The sequence below is a fragment of the Drosophila virilis genome, chromosome 2 (assembly GCF_030788295.1).
Source record: "Drosophila virilis strain 15010-1051.87 chromosome 2, Dvir_AGI_RSII-ME, whole genome shotgun sequence".
In the NCBI taxonomy this organism is placed as follows: Eukaryota; Metazoa; Arthropoda; class Insecta; order Diptera; family Drosophilidae; genus Drosophila; species Drosophila virilis.
This window is the reverse complement of record NC_091544.1, coordinates 24,068,170-24,091,428: the sequence shown is the minus strand read 5'-3', so window position 1 is coordinate 24,091,428 and position 23,259 is coordinate 24,068,170. Positions and strand designations below refer to the sequence as shown.

At 39.3% G+C, this 23,259-nt stretch overlaps 1 protein-coding gene across 8 annotated transcripts in view; it reads right to left on the bottom strand.

The window, feature by feature from the left end:
* The window catches only part of LOC26531591 (uncharacterized), a 116,658-nt gene that overhangs the window by 69,289 nt on the left and 24,110 nt on the right, over nucleotides 1-23,259 (bottom strand). For all 8 annotated transcript variants that reach the window (XM_070206788.1, XM_070206792.1, XM_070206793.1 and 5 more), the window contains exons 2-3: nucleotides 17,437-17,899; nucleotides 5,865-5,925 (exon numbers count right to left, since the gene is read on the bottom strand). In XM_070206788.1, the coding sequence (XP_070062889.1) occupies nucleotides 5,922-5,925; nucleotides 17,437-17,834 (402 nt within the window). In that variant the 5' untranslated portion in view covers nucleotides 17,835-17,899 and the 3' untranslated portion in view covers nucleotides 5,865-5,921. The remainder of the gene's footprint in view (nucleotides 1-5,864; nucleotides 5,926-17,436; nucleotides 17,900-23,259) is intronic.

Below are 23,259 nucleotides of genomic sequence, written 5' to 3'. Positions count from 1 at the left end.
AGATTTTTGTAAAAAAAATAACTTCTTACAATCCTAAAAAAAAAATAACATTTTATAATCCGAATCCCTAATGAATAAACAGGACAGCATGGTTGGCAAAACAAAAGAAAAACTTTAATTATTAACTCCCATCCGATTTGTTGATTTTTTTTTATTTATCGCTTTTTGGTTCGTTGATAATAATAAATGTAATAAGCAAAGATAAAAATTGAAAATCGCTGCCCAGGTACCAAAGCACCACAGGCCTTAAGATCTTGTAAGCAAAGCACTTTTATTTGACTTCATGGTTTTCCTCTACTTGAAGTTCGCATTTTCTAAAAGCCTGCCAGTCAGTCAGATAAATCCTTAATTTATAAAGATATACATTACACTTCATACTTATTTTGCTTTATTCAATTAAGTTGGAAAACATATCTAGTTCGAAAGACACAGCGGCCAGCATATTTCAACAATTTTCACGCACTAAACTTGACATTCATAATACATTCATACATACATAAATACATTCATGGCATTCAAGTGCACCATCTGCACTCTTTCTTGGTGCTGCTCCATGCTTTGGATAGCTAACTCTGAAATAACTTTAATAGGAAGTATCCAATTATTTTACTTACAAAGCTCAAAATTATTTGACCAATTTTCATCCACTGTGCAATCTTGCTCATGACTAGCTCAACTTTTTCTATCCGGTATACACGAGAACGAAATGTAAAAAACATACAAGAAAATAAGAGAAAATAAAACAAATGAAAAACAGCAGCATACGCCGAGAGATATGTTGGCAGCCAAGGCTTCGTGTACATCTGTCCCGTCTGTAAGTTGTAGCTGCAGCTTGGCAATCTGCCATCATATGACATAAATCCCCTATGATAAAACCTACGATTGCTCCCTAAAGTTCATGCCTCTCTCCAGGCCACACAATTTTCAGTTACGTCAGGACGAGCGCCAGGCGAACAGCGCTTCGGGCTGAGGGTTGATAGTGGAGACTTCTAGTTTGCTCCCCCAACTATGTTCATTATATAAATTTTTGAAAAATATTGCGCTGCCCTGACGAGCCACGAAGTTTTGTCCATAAACAACGCAAACTTGGCTTATTCCACAAATGGCAATTCCTATGCCAATTGGATGCAGCTCATCTTAAATTTCACTCTAAGCTGGTATACAAAAGCGGGTTCATTGCACGACTTCTGCTCACCATTCATCATTCATAATTCACAATGCACAATCGCCTTCATTGTAATGTCGCTTCGTAGTTAGCCAAGTAGATCTTGTTGCAACATAATTGGACCCTCAACACAAAAAGCTTGCAAATTTAATGGTCAGCTCTGAAGTTTGTTTTTATCTTAAGGGTTAATTTGTTAGAGCGAGACCATTAATCCATGAATTGTGCAGAATTTTTATTCGCTTTGTTGACAAGCAATCTATGTGTGTACAGAGTAATTGTGTAAGTCGGAGTAAAATAAAATATAGTTTCAATTTATGTTTTTGCCGACCTTACAACGAAATTCAAATTTTTTTGTATCTTTTGTAAGTGCATTAAAAAATGTAAATAAATGTGCCGACACACACCCATAATGTTTTTTTGTGCTTCGTGAAAATGTGCCCTAGGCACACCCACACAGACGCGCACACATAGACACATATACAAGCAACGTTTTATTTTATTCTTATGCGGCCGCAGTATTTTCGGTCTAGAATATAAATTAAATTCCACAACATCAGCAGAAGAATATGGTACAATAACAAGAAAAAAGAACAGATTCTTTTTATCCTCAGCCCCTCGTCAAATGCCCGTCTGTCTACCCACACTTTGGCCAAGATTTTACTCTGCATTAATATGAGGCGTCGTCTTGGGTTGGGGTTGGCTTGGATTGTGCATCCGCGGGGAGGTAAAGGCTGCTCGGCTGGCCGCCTATATCAATGGCCGCCACTTGCCGCGCGAGATTTGTGCTCTCCCTCCAACCAACGGAGCGAGCGAAAAGGATGCACAGTGTGTGCGACCTGAGTGGCGTGTAAGAAATATGTACGTGTGCATGGATAAGCCTCAACAGAAGTACAGTGGTTGTTAATGCTTCAATTCGAATTAGGTATTTAATTTTCGGGTCTAGCTGTTAAGCCATAAAGGTCAGCTCCCTGGTTCGTGGTGATTGCAAATATTCACAGTTTTATCCTATGTTTCTGCTACAGTTATTGTATGAAATTATTGCAGCCTTTAAAATGTTGATTAAAATAAATCAAAGTTACTTCAAATTCGCAGCAGCACGACTACACAACTGTGTCAAGTTTAATCATTGAACAGCTGGAAATACTTGGTTCGTCTGGCCCCTTGCACTGTCATGTAATAATTCATTTTTACGATTGCTCTTCCAAAAATCCACAGCTCGACCTCTTGTCATTAAAGGGGCCAATTGGTAATACCTTCTGCTGCTCATTGGGCACAGAAGCTAAGAAGCAACCCTTTGCACAAGGCAGTCCGGTCTGTCCGCCTCTTATGACATTTGCAGGCCCTCTAATTGCGCATCTCTAATGTAATTAAGGCGCCCAAGAGCCCTCCTAAGGGGGTACGCCTGGCTGATGCTAATTTCGCTGCAAAATTACTGAAATTAATTTAATTCCGCTTTGCAATTGGCAGCTCGAAATGCTGATTAAAATTTCAAATGAGCTCCGAAAAAAAAACATGAATGAAACGAATACTTTTTGGAACCGCAGCCGACCAAAGTGTAATTTACCAGCTTTGATCGAGCCAGAGGTATCCATATTTGTAGTTACCTAATACATACAAAAGGCCTATTGTTTTTAAATTAACTATTGTACGTATACATTAATAAATTTTAAATACAAATCTGAAAGTCAACAGCGCATAATAACACTGTATCTTTATAGAGTATTTTCGAATTATTAGTCGAATTTAGACGGTGTACACATTGGCAGCCATCCACTGCAGACGTAATTTCGTTATTTATTCAAAAGATCATCGACATGGCAAGCCAGAAACTTGCTTCTCATTATACTACTTGCTACCGGTTCATTTCGCTTGCTGCCGAAGATACATTGATATGTGTACATATGTACGAATGTATTTATACAATTTCGACATTGTTTAACCAAATTTCAGGCGCATTCCGTGCGCTTTGGTGTCTATGACTCGTTTAAACAAAAATGATTAGGAAATTGTAAACAAAAATCGATTTTAGATGGCTTTGAACTGAAATTGCAGAAGTTCTCTAAAAATAGAGTTGCGGATTGCGAAGCAGTTGAAATCAATCAAATGTTTTTTTACTAGTCTTATTTAAATCTAATCTAAGATTAATTAGACTTGATCTAGGAACTGTATATAGTTTCTTATAGTTTATAGTTTTCTGATTTTTAAAATTTTTGAAGATAACTTTTCAACTGGGACAAAAGAACAATTCGGTTTTATTTAAAGAAAAAATCTTATGTTCTCTGACGAGGTTGAAGCAATAGGTAATAATACAACCATTAGATGCATCCATTTTTAAAACTCTAAAGGTTTTTATACCCTTGCATAGAAGGGGACATCTCGAATCCCATAAAAATGTATATATTCTTATTCAGTATCAACAACTGGTTTTGAAAGTATTTGCACTAAAAGAGCTTGATAATTTTCTACACATATCTGCAAAGCTGTAATCAACATGTCTACAAAGGTTCTTAAGCTCGTTTTCATATATAGTATCAACCCACATCGGGTACATAGTCGCTTAACTATTAACCAAACTCTTTTTGAATATAATTGAATGCTGTGTCCGCCGGCTATGACAGCAAATACTAAAAATATATAATATAAAAGTCGAAATTGACATCAAATATATATAAAACGCGCGTAAAAAGTTTTACGGGTTAACTGACAACTAACTCGAAGTGTTCAGTGTCAACATATGTATCAAATAATTATATAGTTGATTGGGTTTGATCCGGGTTGGTTTAAATAAAACAATGAAAACAATTTTGATGTATTTTGCTTCCAATATATTTCGTTTGCACAGCGGCAAGCCGTCTTTAGGGCAATTATTTTACACGTCTGCGCATTTTGACCTGGAGATTCAGAGATATTTTGCATTTGCTTAAACTGAATGTTTAGTTTATCTCTTAATTAAATGTTTGGTTTAGAGATAAAGGATGGCAAACTTGAGTATAAAATAACTTTCATTTCAAGTACACACTTTATTTGGATCGAATTAATTGTTAGTTACAACAGGCCCATAGAAGTTCTTATGAGTCAAAGTGTGGCATATTTAATTTGAGTATTATCTGCGAAGAGGGGAAAACGGAAAAGCGTTTAATTAAAAGCAAAAACACTGGCGAATTGCGACCACAAATAAAGCAACCAATTGAAGCGGGTGTGGATAAAGCTTAAGGAAACAACAACCGGAACGAACTCGGGAGTTCAAACCGCACGCAAGCCCAGGCAAGCAAATAAACGAGGTATTTATTTATGTGGCTTCTAAAGACGACAACCATCTACCTCAGACAGATGTGCGGCAGGGGTATGGGCAGACAGGGCCACGGCCAGAGTAAAAGCTGACATTGCTCGTGTTAATTTGAGTGGACGGAGGGGGAGCAGCTTACATAATTGACTGACGGGATAATTTACTTCCGTGCACTTGCGTGTTTATTAAATTTCTAGGGTTGTATCCCAGCATTGATTCAGAGAAAAAAACCGCAGCCGTAGCAGTAGGTCGAGCTGAAGCAGTGTGACAATGACATTGCCAATACGATAAACTGGGGCGAGCCATACGTTGATATTTCGCAACCACATGTAGTTACATGTATTCCTCATTAGTTGCCCAGCTCGAAGTCGTGACTGGCTTTGGCGACAGCTCTTAATTGAATGAAAAAGAACAATGGCACAAAATGGAGGGACAACTAAGAAAATTTGTAAATGAAAATCGTATATTAAATGACAGAAACTCAAGTTGCAAAGTTAGTCAAATAAAGTTGTTGCCCAGTTTAAATAAAAGTTCTAAACACAAATAATTGTTTTCCCTTGTGTACAGTTTAAATGGTTCACATAATTATAACTTGTTTCGATCAATGTTAAAAAAAAATAGGGTTTAAATAAATCACATATTTTGAAATACTTAAAAAAAAGAGTTTTTATTTTATTGGCTTTGTGCCGAGCAGCATCCATTGTTCTACTCGCATAGCCTAACTTGTACCTGGAGTTTGAAATTAAAGTATGGGCCAACGCTTTCGAACCAAAGGCTTTGCGAGTCACGTTCGTCAGCCAACCCATTTAGTTAGTTAAACGATGAGGGTTGTACCTGCCGCCATCGTTATCCCCATCCCGGCCTCCGCCCTAATGGAATCGGCAGGACTAGCCATGCACAACACACAGAGCAACCACCCTGAGCTGCAGATTCGCACAAGTTGATACTTGGCCGCTGACTGGTGGGTTGTTGGGCTGCTTAGTCTGTGGATGGCTATGCTCGATTGATGGAAATCTTTGAGCGCAGCTACATATGAAAACACGTTCCAGAGCTTATCGTCAGGATATGGAAATTTCGCCATTTATTTGATCAACTTTTGCCTTTTTCATATCGAGTCGGCATTTGGCTAGGCGAATGTGAAAAATAAATGGCAAAAGGTACAAAACTCGTGCCCAACTATTTCATATGCCACACGCATTGCTATTGCCTCGGGATTGTAATTTAGCAAAAATCATGTTGGCAAATAAAAACGGAAACATAATAAGAAAGTTGTGCGCCTTAAGGGCTGAAGTCTGTCTTGTATCTGCTAGATGCACCTGCGCCACACTTTAAATTGATAGTTCGCCTGATGCCATATATTGTTCCTTTTATTTCGTTCATTTATATATAGATTGGCATGTGGGATAGACTTACCCGAAACAGCTGTCGTCCAAATTCTCATCTCTTCAGGGGGTCACAGTAAAAAAAAATTCACCTAAAATGAAATGGAGAAGGAAATTAATTAAATAACCTATTTAAGCTTATAGCATATTTATATTTTTATTTACAGTACAACAATAAATAGCTGGTAATGGAGTTTTTTTCTGAAGCAAATGCTTAATACAATTTCAGTTTAATTTAATTCATTTGCATTAAATGTGAAATAAATAAAATTTTACCGGACCTAACTTCAGATATATATTTAATATGAGACTAAAACAATTCGGATATGTCTGTATGTAACAGAGTAAAATCATTTTTAAATATCAACGAAAACGGGAAACTTTTCGAGTTGATAGAAAATTGAAAACGAGAAAAACAATTAGTTTAGGAAATCCAGTTTAAATAGCCTCGTATTAACATATATATCCCCTTGGAATTTTGCGGATTTTATATTTCAAATAATTAAATTAAATTTAATCAAAATATACAAATATATGTGTTTGCGATCATTAGGAAAGCTCCATCTTAAAATTCAGTTGTCTGTGAATACATAAAATATTGTCCCCACTCAAAAGCGATGCACACATCACTTAACACAAATTTACGAGAGTGGATCTCTCGCCCCATTACCTCACACATGGGCATCATCATACAAAACGCCTTTAAAGAAAGGAAGAACAGTTATTATTTGGGTGGCGAAATTTAAATACCCTTCTAGACATATATAAGATATAATAGACCAATCAGTAACTGAATATCACAGTTTATTTTACCGCTTTATTGTATATATGTATTACTATGTATTAAATAAATACTTTAAAAATGGATTTGTTTTCTAATTTGAATGCTGGGCTTTATAAAAAAAATTTGTATAACTAGCCCCATAATTTTCTTCTGACCCTTGCTAATGAAACTAAGCTTTGTACTGTATGCAAAATAAAACAGCTCTACGCAAAGTTCTCTGACGTATTCTTATAGGTTTAAGATTAGTTTGCGCGGAAACTGATAGACGAGAATATCTATATCGAGTGAGCTGTCGATGCGGATGGCAAATATATGCACATTTTGGGGCTTGACATATACGAATGCGTGACATGTTTCGGCACAAAATTAAAGCACCCATTGCAAGGGTAACCCTTTCGTTGCAAGAGCGCCATTGAATTTAAATAAATTTGAAAGACGTGGGCAGATTTATGCCGGAACACGCTCCTCATTATTATTTCACGCTTATCATTTTATTTCATTTTTCCACAGTCGTTGGGCGCTCTGCTTTGGGGCGGGATGTGGCGAATATGTCCGCTGTCTTGTTTGCGAAAAAAAAGGAATACAATAAGTTTATAGTTGGTTTCCTGGCTGGGATCGGGCAGGAGCGATACAAGGAAATGTTTTTATATTGATGTGGGCAAAATGTAGTAGAGTGCGTCGCTGATGCATTCATATCCCATTGGGTCCAGTTCTGCGCCGCACACTTGTGTCGCTGTGCTGCCGTGCGCTCCATTACTCGCCGCTTTTTTGATTACGATGTCGCGACGCGTTGCGATGGCCACACTTGTCACACCCCACCCCCACACTCTTAGCATGCTTGCGTTACTTTTATAGGTCATATGGTGGCCCTTTGGCCTGGAGATGCCTTCAACCCCACCCGTTTCGATTCCTCTCCTCGAAAGCAATGTGCGCCCACAGTAGCCATTGTCGTCGCCGTCGAATGGTCGCTTGTTTGTCTATTTGTTTGTTCATCAGACTCCCGACCACTCAACCACCCATCCACCTAACCACCCGGGCGTAGCGCATAACAAACGAGAACGAGCAATTGACCAGCACAGGCTTCTAAAGCATCCATCTATATTCATCCCGCTCCATTTCTATTCAACGACGTCATCATATTTTTTCATACGAGTCTGTATCATTTTTCCGGCTGCTTTTTGGCAAACTTTTTAGCTGTGTTGTTTCTCTAGCTGCTGCTTGGTTATAGTTTATTAGTCAAATATAGTGCCCAACTTTAACTCACCGGCCTTACCATATTCCCCAATGGAATATGCTCGTGTGCATAAATTCTAGTTAAGCATTCCCCAGACTGTGCAAGGAACATGGCCACATGCAAGGAACACTTATCCCGTATTACTCTAGCAGCTGTATAAGACAGAGTCGGCTGTCTGCCGTCTAATTTCGGTCGGACCTCCTGCTCCAGAGTTAGCTTTAGCACTTTGTTTTTTTGCGTCTGTGTCTGGCTTCCAAATTGGTTACATTTTCATAATGAGGCAGCTCGGAGCATGACAACCAATTATCACATCGGGCCGGGAATTGACTTAGTCCGTTTACGTTTGAATGTGTAGCTGGCGATATGGAAATACCATAAAACTTCTTCAAAGGCCATACTCGAAGAGCGCCAAACTTTTTCTCATTAGTATTTTCCATCTTCAGAAGATTAGCAGCCAAAGAAAAGTTTGACCATGTTTCCCTCTCTTGGCGTCGATTTCTTGAATATACTCTTGTTCAGACATATTTATGACCGACGCTATCGAAATGGATGCCAAGACTGCTGACCTAATTGGATATTCGATGAATGAAGAACCAATAAGATTCAAAACCCATCTATGGGTTTCTTTAAAATGAGAGCTTCAATTAAAATAAATGTGAAGCTTCTGTTCCTTGCGTGGTCAATTCACTCATGGCAGAATTGCTGTGGCTACGAAAATTTTCAAGAGAACGAAACTTATACTTTCCGTGCACATCTACCTGATGTACACTCGACGTCACCCGCTGTGGAAGTAGAACTTCCCTGCCAGGCTCTAGCGGCGCACAGCAGCTGCGAAAGGGTTCTGACTGCGAATGCCTGTACGCTTGTGCCGCTCCAAATACAATTACCAAATGCAGAAAACCAAGAAATTTTCGTCAAAAAATGAAGCGTCTCTAATGTTCCAGGAACCACGACGTCGCCGTCGTTGCTTTTGTTTTCATGACTGAAAAGTGAAAGTACGAACCGCGCGTAGCCTCCGTTTATGACAGCCATAAAAACTGCAATTTTCTAGCTGAATTTTTTTCGTTCGCTGTTCTCCGTCTCAATTGGTTTTCAGTGAACGGGTTAAAAGAGTGGCCGCTTGGTGGTCTGCGATCTGCCTACTTCTGTCGCTGCCTGTGGCTCAGCATATGGGCCATGCACCCGTGGACCACATGCTGCCGGGCAGCACAAATATTTGCAATCGCCAGCTGCATTTGTTTTCAGAGAGACTCTTTGTTATGTCAATTGACTGCCGTCTGTCGGCGAAATTGATTTTATAGACCAATCGCGTAAGAGCTCCCCAACTCCATTTTAAGTAATGGCCTGGGTCCAGCTAGAAGTTCCGCATTGAAGCTTCAAATTATAAATGTTATGGAGAGCCCCACTCTTAACTCTGCAAGGCGGATCAACGAACCCAAACTGCAGATGCCGCTGTAGAAGCTGTCCAATATTTCCTCAAAAAAAAAAAAAAACAAATGCGTTTTTTGCATATCTTATATTTTTTTTTAATTTGAAGTAAAAATGCGCCGCTGGTGCATCGCAGGAGGTGTAGCAGTCCCCAGCGGCAATGGCTCACTGCTGGACGCAGTTCGCTGCAACACTAAAATGCATAAATTGCAACTTTGGCAAAGCCGATTAGCTGGCCAATCGAGGGAAACGGGTTTTGTGTATGGAATTATAATAAATATTGCAATCGTATCGCCACACCCGTTGCCAGCAAATGGGCCATGCATACGTATATACTTTACTTAAAGCCTGCAACTTAAGTCCTTTAAAGAACCTATTTTATTTAAAATAAATGTCAATTAGATGCGTCTCTGAATAATGACTTTATTGTACAATGCTTTGATAGCGGCATTGCAAATATACATATAACCAATGCATTCCTAACTGCTTATAATAAAGATTTCGTTTTTATTTGCCGAAATAATCTTAGATATCGGTTAATATCTGGTATTTTCATACACTGAAAAAAATTATAATTGCTTTCTAGAAGCGTTTGTATCCATGCTCACTATCAACGGTCGAGTCGACGTAGCCATGCCCTGTCACAAAGACAATAAGAGCTGGGTTTTTCCTATGCACCACTATGCGTAGATATAACAGAATATATTTAGATATTTATACTATATAATCACACATTTAAAATAATTAAATTATCAATTTAAATTAGATGTTACCTGAAGGGTTAATTCCCCACTATTATTTGAGTCTCTTCAGTTGAAAGTATACAACTCTAACACTATGCAACATGCAAAATGATTAAATACTGTGCCCGACTGTTGTGTTGCACAGAAGGCGCTCATTGACGAAGAACATTTTTTTTTTTTTTTGTCTTTATATGGCAAAAGAAAGCATTTCTCCCCCCAGAAAATATGAATACTCCTGATCAGGAGACTATCAATATGTCCGTCCTTCTGTGTGTGACAATACGTCGAATTCGAAAACTATATTTGGGTATAGAACAAAGCTAGAATGCTTGTAAAGCCAACCCGGTGTAGGGCTTAGGCTACCTGCCTCTTCTGCTTGGGTTTGTCGGTTTACATATAAATTGTTCTATTTTAGCAAGTTCTCTCTCCCCCTTAAAAAAGTTGAAAAGAAATTTAAAAAGAAGAAAACAAATATTTATAAAATTTAAGGTTTTTAGAGCTGGATGTATTGAGTTTGTTCACAGTCTTAGCGCCAAATAATGTACTTTTTGTGACACAGTGTTATTTGAATGACAGTGCGCATGTGCGATTTGTGGCACTGCCGCATTTCATCATTTTATACAAGTATTTAGAAATGTGCGAGTGTGGGTGTGGGTGTGTGCAAAGGTTAAAGTGTGGTTGAACGAAATGCCAACCATATTGCAACGATATCTTTAAAAGGGCTGGGACTCATCTGGATGAGCAACGAGCGAGTCTGGCAGCTTGTGTATGTGTATGTGTGCAAGTGCTGTCACGACGGCTACCGGTTCGAGAATAAAACCAAGTGCAGCTCTGCTATGGTATTTCGTAGCACGTACTCACTGTATACAAATAAGCAAAGGAGTAAGTGAGACGACACTACTGAGCTGCATCCCAGGCAACAGCAATAGCGACGGCAACGGCAATAGCAATGGCATCCATGGCTGACAGCTGTGCAGTGGGTGCTGCAGCGATGTTGCTGCCTCACTTGGTTTTATGCGCCGCAGCTAAGCAGCAGCTCAGAGCTCGGCTTGGAGAATGACTTAAAACATTATTAAGGCAAATTCGTCCTTTGCATCAGTGAGCCTCGGTCACATAAAATTGCGGCACGTTGAGGAATTAATTAGTTCAACTGCATTTTTAAAAGTTTATTCTTAATTCATGAATGCTTGTGAACATGAAAACCGTTGAAGGGTGCTAAATTTTCGTATCTTATAATTTACACATTAATATTCACAACCATTTGTTTATCAACGGATATTTATATTGTTTATATTGATTTGTCTTCTCCTGGATTAAACTGAAAATAAGCTTTTAAGTCTTAAGTCCCCTTTGGACTAGGCTCTAGTTTAGCTATAGTTGCTGGTAAAAGATACAGATGGTCGCCTTTTATGTCTCAGAGCAAAGCTTAATGAATAGACCTTCATAGGTAGTTGGTTTTGAGGTGCTGCTTGAATGGATTCTCTTTCATTTGCTGCCTCTTGCAAATTGGTGCGTGCTTTGCTTTCAGCACATTGAGAAAATGTGGGCCCGACTCAAACTTAGAATCGACTGTTTGGGGGTTCTGGGTGGTTGGGTTTACGCTGGCACGTCTGAAGTTGGAGTGATTGGCATTGGTAAGGAATCTGCTGTGACTTTCAGCATTATTATTATTTATTTTTGCCTTGTCCCAAGTGGAATTCTTGGAACGTGATTTTCGGCGTTGTTGCCCTTTGTTTTGTTTTTTTTTTTTTTTGTCGTCGTTGCACGCAAAATTATGATGCGAAACGAAAATGCGAACGAGTCAAGTACGAGTCGAGAATAAATGACAAGTTGAAGTACGAAAATACAAAATATATATACCCTAGTATATAGTAGATGAACACCTAGGTGCAGAGTACGAGAACTACATACCAATACACACAAATACATATATTGTTCAACCGAGAGTACGTGTCCCATACTTAAAGCATTGGATTGACGAAGATGGGGCTGGCTAAGGACTGAATGAAATGGAAACAACACAAATTGGCAACAAACACAGCAAACACAATATCAACAACAACAGTACAACAAAGGAGCATGTCCATGATGATAATGGGATAATGGAATGGTGATGATAGTTTTGCTTTTGTTGCTTTCACTGGCAATGAGAGAAATGGAAACTCAACGAAAATTAAGCCGAAAAGGAAAAACAACATACGCAACAGTATCACAAGCAAGAACGCTCTAGTCGGGGACTAGGCCGACTAGGGAGTGACCTGTACTCAGCAAAAAACTACACAGGAGTCTATGCTAAAAAGAAAAGATTACTAAAAATCGTTTGAGTTTATTGTCGACTCATTATAAAATCTTCAGTTCTAAAGGATAAATTGGAAATTGAGCTCCTAATTTGTTTAAGTAAAGTGGATAATGATATCCAAGCTATGACAATTAGTTTGTCAGTGTTTCTGTTATCTAATAAAATGGGCCTTTATGAAGGCGAAGATACCCTCTTCTGCCTCTTACATATGATGCCGCAACAGGGTATAGATACATCGAGTGAAGAAAATAACGCCAGAAACCGAAATGGAAACTGAAGTAAATCGCTTCTAGACATTTCCCAGATACACACGCATTCCCATTTCACAATCTGTATGTATAGTATATATTTATGTCTTTGGCGGGTCACGCCAAATATATTTTAAGTTTTTCATTTCTCGTTTGCCTTTCCTTAGCTTTCTTCAACATTGAGTCTAGTGAAAATGTTTAATTTTATCATAGCAAATAAGTGAAAGAGACTGCAGAGAGAATATAAGATTAATCCACCGTGAACTTCAAAAGCTTTCAACTAAATTAAATGATTTCGCTTTTGTACTTTTCATTTTAGCTACTGAAACAGAGAATAATCTAATAAAAATACCTACATATATACAGCTTATTGCAAAAAATGCACTTCACATTCCAGATAAATGGCAATAATTTGATTTGCTTTATTTAATTTGAATTAATTCCTAATCAAATACCACAAAAAAGAAGTCTAAGCTGTTTTTGACGAATGTCGTCGTGTGTTCTTTTGTCGTCAAATTAATTTCTGTAATATTCAATTATTACACGCTGACTGGGGATCTCAGGGATCTACCCATTGTATACTAAGATGCGAATGAGCTACTTGATAAGGTAAATAGGATTCGTATTAAGCGTATGTTAGATGTGGTTATATTTAAATGGAATGCTAATAAGATACAATATCTACAGCACATACTAAATGCCTTACAATCGCGGCTGCTACTTATGTTGACAGCGTAAATGAAATATGGCCGCAACGGAAATGCTAAATGGAAATTCATTCTCGATTACCATTCTGTCTGTCTATATATAAGTATCTGTGTGTGTGTGTGTGCATGTGGTGTGGTAAGCACCGGATAATATCAATCAGCGGACATTCTTCATTTTTGTTTACTCACTTCACCTGGCTGGGGCCTTTAGCTCAAGCTTCAAGCCATTTGCATGGCCGACATCTGTGTCTGCTGCCGTTCCTAGGTTGCTGTTGTTGTACTGCTTCTGTTTGTAGTATGTTTATTTGTTTTGAAATTAGTTGCACATTCACATTGCGGCCTGTAAGCCATTTTATTTGTTTCAACAGTACACGAGCCTACGAGCTACGAGTTATTTGTACGCCGAAGTTGAAGTTAAAGGCAAACTTATGCTGTAAATGTCCTCAAGTGGCTCAACAGTCAGAGCCACACACTCCAGTGTAAGATACATTCACAAATAAACATTGCCGCAGCTAACTATGACCAGGCTTTCCTAGCCATTGCCAATGCCAATTAGCTACCGTTCTCTTGATTAGATTGTTGAGTGGAGCCCAAGAGGCCATGGTGGCATGTCGGTAAAGTCAATCGATTGCCAATGCAATTCAAATCGGACGCAAGTGCACCGTGACCATTTCTATTAGACACGGGCCCATTATAGATACGAGCGTTCAACAATCGGTGCATACCTTTCGGTATTTTAATTATAGAATACTAACCATGCTCAGTTTTATAATTTTGCAAGTTTCTATTTATCAAATGTAAGAGGCATAAAATATCAATTATAAATAAAATAATACTGACTGGTACTTATCAATGAATTGAAATCTAGTAATTTGTCTTAATGTGAGATGTCGCGAATGTTAACTAGCTGCTCGATATGCAGGACTTGTTCAGCGGTGCATAGGAATAAGATAATGCTTATTCGGATTGGAAGATCTTGTTTTTAATCAAATGAATTTTAACAGAGATATAAGATTATATTATTTTAGAATTATGTGGAGAAGAAATTTGGTTATTTATTATTGATGTAAAATTTGATTGGATTGCAAGAATTGCGGCTATACCCAAACTGTGGTGAGAATATTTTAGAGCTATGCAGTCTTGTTTCGCCCACTGTAATAAATACATTGAAGGCCACAACTGACAATCAGCAGCAACAATTGGCATTGTGTTTTACAGCAATAAAAATTATTCAAGAACGCAACAATATTAAGGAACAGACATATTTACTTGCCGCACAATGCCCCGCCCCGACACCGCCCCGCCACCAGCCGCTCACCATCCCGTCCGGACGCACCTGTGCTGCGGAGACCGCAGGCGACGCTGCGAAGCTTTGTAATAAAAAATAAAAAAAACCAATTGTCATCACTTTTATGACCCGCTGCTGTTTTACACATTGAGACTCGCACTTGGACAGGAACTGGGATTGAGACAGAGACAGAGAAATGCTATGGCTATGGGCTCGTGATGGTTGCGTGTGTCGAAAAAGTCGTATATTCGGCAGCACCTTAAAAAGTTACTTGATCGCAATGCAAAGTTATGCGTTTAGCTGGCAGCAGTTTTTCCAGCCAAATAGTAAACCTACTGGAATTCAGAGTGGGCCTCAATACTTTTAATGGGCTGTCAAAATTATCATAAAACAATTAAATGCACTTCTCACTTGTGCCCCTAGGCAAGAGCTGAATCGACAACCTGAGTGAGTGCCCCTAAGGTAGATACGTAAGTCCCATTTCCACTCGTCACCCTCCCCCGCCATGACTGGTTCTGGGACCAATCTGAATGCAATGCCAATGGCCAATGCCCGTGCCACTTCTGCAGCCCCGAGCTCGCGCTCGTCTTCGGTTTAGTCTTCTCTACTGACACTAATTGGCTGCTTTATAGCCCAGTTAAATCGTAAAACTCAAATTTTATGCTTTGTCACTGAAACGATTATGACGTCCGTTCAAGCAGTCCACAACACAAGATTCGAGAACCAAATCCCGCTCCGGCCTGCCTGTCAATCTTGGCAAGGGGAAGTGCTTCCAATGAGCTTACGGTAGCTTTGCGCTTTATGCGATTTATGTCTTTACCCACAATATTTTGCAGCAATTTACAATTTGATTTCGGTTTTAAGTTCTCGTTCTGTTTATTTATCGCACTTAGCACATACTTAATTTTTTCCTTTCCGACTTGTTTTATAGCTAACGACAATTTCCTCTAAGCGATACAATCGCAACTGACGTCAGAGGTGCAAACAGAGATTCCCAGATTTATTAAACAACTTACAATTTTTATGTGAGTAAATAAATATCAAATTTAATGTCTTTTAAAATACAAATCAAAAAATCTCTATATATTTCTGAACTCATTCATAAAGCATATCGCATTTATATAAATCATTCATTTATTGATTTCTATTAGAAGATAAATCAATAAATTTGTGGGCTCTAATACTGTGTACTGATAAATAAACACACCTAGAGTCTGTTCTGGTATACAAATAAAGTTGGTCGGCACATTAAGGTCAAGCTGTGACGAATAAAATGATGTTCCGACTGGGAATGCAAGTAGAAATTCACTCACTTTATCACAAATTTAGAACACTTCGTGTCAAACTCTTCCCTTTCTTTTCCATCATCGATTTAATGGAACATGGAACTGTAGAAAAATGGTTATCGATATAGGGGCATGAGCAGAAAGCGAAAAAACGATCGAAATTAGAGTAATAATGGCATATTCTAGGATTATCATTGACAATTAGTCCAGACTCGAACCACCAAAAATTCAGAATCCAGCTAGAATCGGTCACTGCTGGTACAGTAAAATGGGATTCTAGTCAGGCAACTCACGCTCTGAACTCGATGCTAAAAGCATTGTTTGCTGTTGATGAATTCCTGCTCCTGCTGTTCTTGTTGCAATTGCGCCAATCATTCTTATCAGCATTGGCAGTAGCTAGCAGCCAACAGCCAGCAGGGTGGGTATTGTTATTAAGATGCACAGCCAATCACCCACCCAGCAGCGAGTTGCATTGCTAAATTGCATCGGCAGCTAAGATTGTTGCCAAATGGAGGAAGAGCGCATTATATTTTCCTGCGCAACAAAATCCCTATAAGGGTTGCGCAACACAGAGACGATGACGAAAAGTTGTGAAAGCGAACCGAACCGAAAAGAATGCAATGAACGTGAGCAAATCGTAAAAAAAGGAAATTGCATTTACCCAAAGCTCAGAAACTTGCGCAGGACTTTGAGATTCTCATAAATTCTAACAAGATTTCAAGCTGCGCTGCGGCATCCCATCGGAATAGAAGTTGCATTGGCCGACGTACTGGGCATGCTAACTGTGTACAGAGGGGTGGGTCCGTGCAATAGAAGTCAGAACAACCGCTTCCAATAAGCAAATTACGGCAGCACTCACAAAAGAGCGCAAAGTGAAGAGCGTACACAAAGACCAAAACAATGCACGCGGAACACAACAAAGCATATCGACTCTAAGAGAGTCAGTAATGCTTGAACAGGTGCAACCAAGCAGAGAGCCCACTTAAGAGAGCGACAGTGCCGGCCAAGAGAGTCGCACAAATACCAATACCAATGCAGGTTGCCTCTCTTAAGAGACCACAGTTTAAGAGAACGCGCACGCACACAAGCACAATTGGATAGCAAAGAGCGCAAGCACTAACACAAGTGCGATGACAGCTTTCCATGTATTGGTGGGCGAGCAGAAAGCAGCCTTTACCGCGTCTTGATTTTAAGCATTTTCAGCTGTGCTGTAGAAAAAGATATATTAAAAAACAGCCAAGCTTCCATTGTTTGTGCTGACAAAAAAAAAAAACAAAAATTTCTAAAGAATTATAGAATGTAAGTAAAAAATCGTAATAAAGTAAATCCAATTGGTGATTTTAACTTCTTAAAAATCTAATTTGCCCTTTTCAGGCACATTTAAACTTAGCAAAGACAACATCGAAATGGTTCGTGTATCTGATTGCAACCCTCTAACTTCACAATACACATACATATATGTATGCATCTCCTTCCCATTTATATAAACACTCGCACTGATCTTTGCAACCCCCAATGAATGACATTGCCTTGGGTAGAGCAGTATGCACTTATAGCCCACCGCTTCATTTCATTCCGTTACATACCTCGACAAAGCCGCTGCGCTGCCACTGCCACTGCCGCTGTCTCTGTTTCCATCCATCCACATGGCAGACGAGGTCGGAGTCCGGGCACAACGCAGGCGCACTCGTTTACCGGCCGCCGCGAACGTCGCAGCTGCGGCACTGCGGCCTGGCAGAAGTCGCCGCACAAGCACAAACAACATTTGCCTGCTCTGCGGCAGCTCTGGTTCCGATATTTCAGTCACGTCACAGAACTTCACAATAGCCGCCGCCGCAGGTGAGTGTCGGTGGCTTGCCAACAGCATGGCCGCTACAGACAATCCTCTCTCACATCCAAGATGGCTGCCGCAGCCGTTGCTATGACAACGCGTTCTCTTCTTGCATTTAATTGCGTCTGCGCTCTCATAGCCGTTTGCTCTCATACTCTGCGACCAGGTTCTTCATTTGCCGCCATTGGTTTTATCCGACGGCATTTTGTATATTTTCACTAAAAGAAACAAGTTAATTAAGAAATTTAAATAAATACATATAATTAGTTTATTTTTTTTTATGGCTTCGCACAAAATAAAACGGTGGAATATTAAGCGAATTTGTGTTATAAAATCTGATATAACAACAATTCAATTATTTACTTGCTGTGAGCGCTAATATTATGTCTAGAAATGCTCCAGACCACAAATAGTCATATTTAAATCAATAATGGAAAATTACCTATTTTTGCAAAAATCTACAATGTTATTTATATTATGTTTTTATATGGCAAAACTTCCCTGGAATCAAGTGCAGTTGAAGAATGTGTCAAGTAGATTATGTGAAAGGAATTAAAGTAAGCACGATAGTCGCTATTTGAGTACGCCACGATTGGGATTCTTATCCAATATTAATTTTCTTTCATAAAATTCGCTATTTTCATATTGAAATCAAGTTGGAATAGAGAGCTGTGACTCTAAAGCTATGGGCTCATACATTTTTTCAGGGGGCAGCACAACTTATTTTGTTAGATCCTTGAGTTTATAAATAATAATCACCTAAATTTTGTGATACCATTTTTAAGATTGAGATTGGGTTTATTTTTTGTCGATTTATGAGGCGAGAGAGATTTCTATACAATTATATCATATGCACGTTTTATCCTCAAAGCGGAAGTGCTTAAATCCGTAAAAAATAATGACTTCTGGAATTCTGAAATCGCTAATGTGTAACTAAAAATATTCTTTAAATAAACATGAAACATGTAGGCTATAAGCGAAAGAACTTATGAAAACTTCCAGTCCTAATAAGATTTGACATACTAACAAAATCCCAAAAACAATCTCAATGCCTGGTATATGTCCGTGCTTTTGATGCTGACAAACAAAGAAGCAAACGCCTCGTTGACATTTGCCAATAAAAATAAATAAAATACCGCTTGCCTTGGAAACACCTACAAAAGAGCCGCATCCCCAGAGCCCCCGCCTTCCCATGACAAACACACCGTTGGCAAACATAGACGCGCAGCGAGAAGCGGCTACAAATAAGTGCCGTCGCTTAGGCAAAGTCGAGGCAGGCAAGGTTCTGTATCCGGCTGGGAGCATTAGAAGTAAGTCCCGTGTGAGGGGAATAGGGGGCGTGCGTTTGTGCGTTGCGCATTTTAATGCAATTTATTGCCCCATCGAGCGCCATCATCGCCATCCTCTATGCGACAACATAGCAAGTCATGCCCCACTGACACCAAGACCAGGAGTCGAAGCGGCAGCAACAATTGAACCTGATAACATCGCAGCTCCGCTGCCGCCCAAAAATACTGGTAACGGGAGCCGTCATCGACTCGGGAAGATTTGCAGGAACCCAAACATAGCTCATGCCAAGGCAGGAGGAAAGTATTTCAGGCGGACGGGCAATGCCGTATTTTATTAGAAATCGTTTATCTAAGCTGCCAATGTTCGGCCCAGTAGGAAAAACGTGCCCACAATCAAGAAGCTGGCACTGTGGTACAAGAGTCACATTTATAAAACTTATCGGCCTTACCCAGACCCAGTGCTTGTCTTAAAATACTAAATCAAATTTAATGGGTTTTGGCATTAACAGATACTTAATATATACCCTAGAAATATATTTTTCTTTTGCACAAGGGCTTATATTAAATTGTCGAACTGAAAAGGGAAATATTTTATTGAGTTGCGATTTATAATTATTTAAGGGATATTATATTTTGAATGAATCGTCTGCGTATTTTCCGTGAAATGCATATCCAACTGTACCCACTGTGAACAACTTTTGTTGGGGTCACCTCCAGCTTCTGATGATACGCGCCCGCTATTTAAGTCACAAACGACGGAATTAGTTTTCCGTTTCGTTGGCATTTCAGTTGCTAGCCATTAATCCGAGCCCATCTTCGCATGTCAATGTGATAGTCCACCCCTCCCGCGGATTTGCGACACCATCTCTCCAAGCATCAGGAAATGATACCTAGAGTGAGATGCCTTGGAGCTTTTCGGCATTTTCTACTTCATTGCTATGTATTATCGGTGCCCCGCATTGGTAGATGGGGTAAGGTCGTGTTGAATTCCACTAATTTAGTTGGGCACAAATATCGCTGCTCAATCCCTTTCAAAGTTCTGTCGTGCCTTATTTCGTGAGTGTCACTGCCTTGTTTTATGATGATGAGTTCGGAGTTCAAGCATGTTCAGCATAAATATGCGTAGGCTGTTTGGACTATACAAAAACAAAAAGATTTCTGATGCAAGCCAATCTGGGCAATTTGGGCAAGGACAACATATTCGGAGCAGCAGAGTTCGGATTTCATTGCTGTGCTGTGAATTGTTAACTAGAAAGTGTAAGGGTGTCAGTTCTCAATTGTTGATTGCAACGGTAATTATATTTATTATTGCTCTCAAGGCTTTCATAATCGTCAGTCATGTGGACTGTAAAAAGCAGGACAACAATGAAAAGGGGCAACACTGGCGCGTTTCACATGAAAACGAGAGCAGTCTGATAAAATGTAGTGCTGGCAAGTGACCTTCGAGTGATTGTGAGATTCAAATTTAATATTTCATGCGCACATCCATAACTGGAGCGACCTCTAATACTGAAAGGATTCCATGGCTCGGTCAATAAAACTATTAAAGACCAGAACAAACGGCCTTTGTGCCGCTGCGGCTGCCTGTTTGCAGCCCGTCTCGAGGCCATTCCCGCTGAGTATTTGGTGCACAGCCTTCCAGCCGCGTAACTCGCTCAGCGACACAAACAAAACAAGCCATTAGACAGCCGCATGTGTTCGTGCGTCCTTTTTATGCTGTTGCTTTTCGGGTTTTTAGCTGTACTCATTATCTTTGTGTGCTCGTTTTAAGGAGGTGACATCGTATCTGTGTCTGCAACTCTGATGCTGTATCTCTTAATGCATCTATATTTCTTTATATAACTCAGCTGAATTATAGTCGTGTATCGATGTTAGTTGATGATGATTTAAAATCGCCTTCGACTTCGGCCCTTCTAATCCAGGAAAGGGGATAAATTAAGCCAGCCGCATCCAATGGCTGTGACACGGGCAGCATTCTCGCCACGCCTGTTACATGCTCCAAGGATTGTTAGAAATACCATTTTATGCTTGGCTTGCCATCGCCCCATCCCCATCGAGATTCACGTTTCTGTTTCTGTTTCTGTCGGATGCTAGTCAGCTGAATAGCGATGGCATCTTGCCATGCAACGCAGCCCCAAACTCAAGCCAAAGGCGTGGATATGTCAGGGTTCTGGATTCCTCTTCTGCTCCAAGACCAAGGGCTTTCTAAGTTTTCTTACTGGTGATTTTATGCAGGCTTTGCACTCAAAGAAACTGGCAGCTAGTCAGCTAAATCAATTCAGTTTCAACTCCGATGACTTAAAAATTAAAAAGCAATGCGCTTGAGATCCAAATTATAATACTGTAAAAGTTGATTCAACATCGAAAAAAAAAATCCTAGTTTTAAGCCTTCTGAAGGCTTCCACATTTTCGCTCAGTGCAATTGTAATTTGAGCCAAAGAGCAAAATGTGAAGAACTGAAAAAAAAAAGGAAAATGTGCCAGGGAAAAAATAAAACCTGCTGCTCGTGGACATAAAAGTTGCAAAATAAGTTTCGCATGTTTCAACAAACTCAGGTACGAGAGTTTTTGGTCCTGTATTTTTCGTTGACGTTGAGTTTAGTGAGTCGAGGAGCGCCCGACAGCCGCTTGAATATGCAGCAAATATTCTTTAAAAAAGCAGTCCGCACACCACGCTCCGCTCGCTATGCTTCGGTCTGTTTTATATGCTGAAATCGGGACCCGCCCACCTGAACAGCCAACGAGCTAGGTAAATGAGAGGTTGGGAGCTGGTGTAGCTGCTCGTAAGCCGCCATTGCTGAGGGAGAAACACGAAATGTACTCCAATTTAATCAAGAATTCTATTCTGTAAATGACTTGCACAAAAACACGGAGTGGCGTAAAGTTTGAATAAAAAAATCCAGGAGGGGGGAAAACTGTTCTGCAAGAATTTTTATTTGGCGTTAAGAAAAGTTGCGTGGCTTGGAGCTAAGAAAAGGCTTGAAAGGTTTATTTTAGGACGGAACCATGAGAACTGATTAAAAGTTTGCCATAAAGACTACTTTGTTGAGTTTACTTCGCTATGTTGAATATATTCTTGCGTTCAATCTTAATATTTTGGGGTATGCCCATCCATCTTAATTATTCAAATGGGTCGCAAACATAATGAGTCTTTCTGGTTAAAATATTAGTATAAATAGGAAATATAAAAAACAGAACTACACTTAGATTTATAGGTGTTCTAATAGGTACTCGATTGACAATGGGTATGGATGATAGAATTGCCAGCTTAGCAGTTTTCTATAGCTTATAAGTTCATTTATCTGACGATAGACCAGATTGTGCATTTTGTATTGTGTTTTCACGGGGTCTCTCCAGCCTAAATTTCTTTTATATGCTATTAACATAATGGCGCCTCAGCTTTTAAGAATCACTTAGAAGTTTTCTTTTTAAATGCCGTTACTATGTATAGAAGTATGCATGAGGGTCCAACAAAGTCAGCAAAACACTTTCACATAATATGAAAGCAAGAAGCAGTGCCTTAGTCGGGGGTATTTGACTAGGAGATACCTTGTAATCTTAACATACATTCGTTCCTACTTTGATACATAGTGCATATAGAACGAGAAAGGCAAATAAGAATGCTCGATTAGTAGATACACTGGACTCAGCGGTCCTCTACACATATACACACAAAACATATACACAAGTATACTTGCCGATGGTTGGGGTGAAACATCCAATAACTGAAGTATTCCATGTCCATGACCATGTCTTTAAGTCGATAACTATTGATACTGATTGAAATGCGGTTATATTTTATCTCTACTATGGATCCCGAGCCCATAAGATAGAAAGACGAGCAGCTGATCCTTGTAATACTTTTGAACAAAACAATTATACCCTCATACAGATGGAAAACGCAGCGCACTTTACACTCCAACCCAAAATATGGGAAATACGCTCTCGCATAAAGCAAAGTGCAGATTTCCAAGATGAATCTCGGAAAATAAAAATAAAATAAAATATAATTATAAAAATAACATACGGAGTTTGGTGTTTCTTTAATCTCTAAGATATGGTATAAGAGGACACTCGAGTTTTTGGTAACATAAAAATAGTATACCCATCTTTACCCAATTTTAATCGGTACAGGGTATAAAAAAGATATTTCCTACAAAAGTGTTAAACTAGGCCGGACCCCAAATAGTCGAATCTCAAATTTTCCCATTTAAGAAAGGCATAAATTGATATTCGACTATTTATGCAGTCCCCCAACGACAACGAAAACTGTACAAATATTTGAAATGT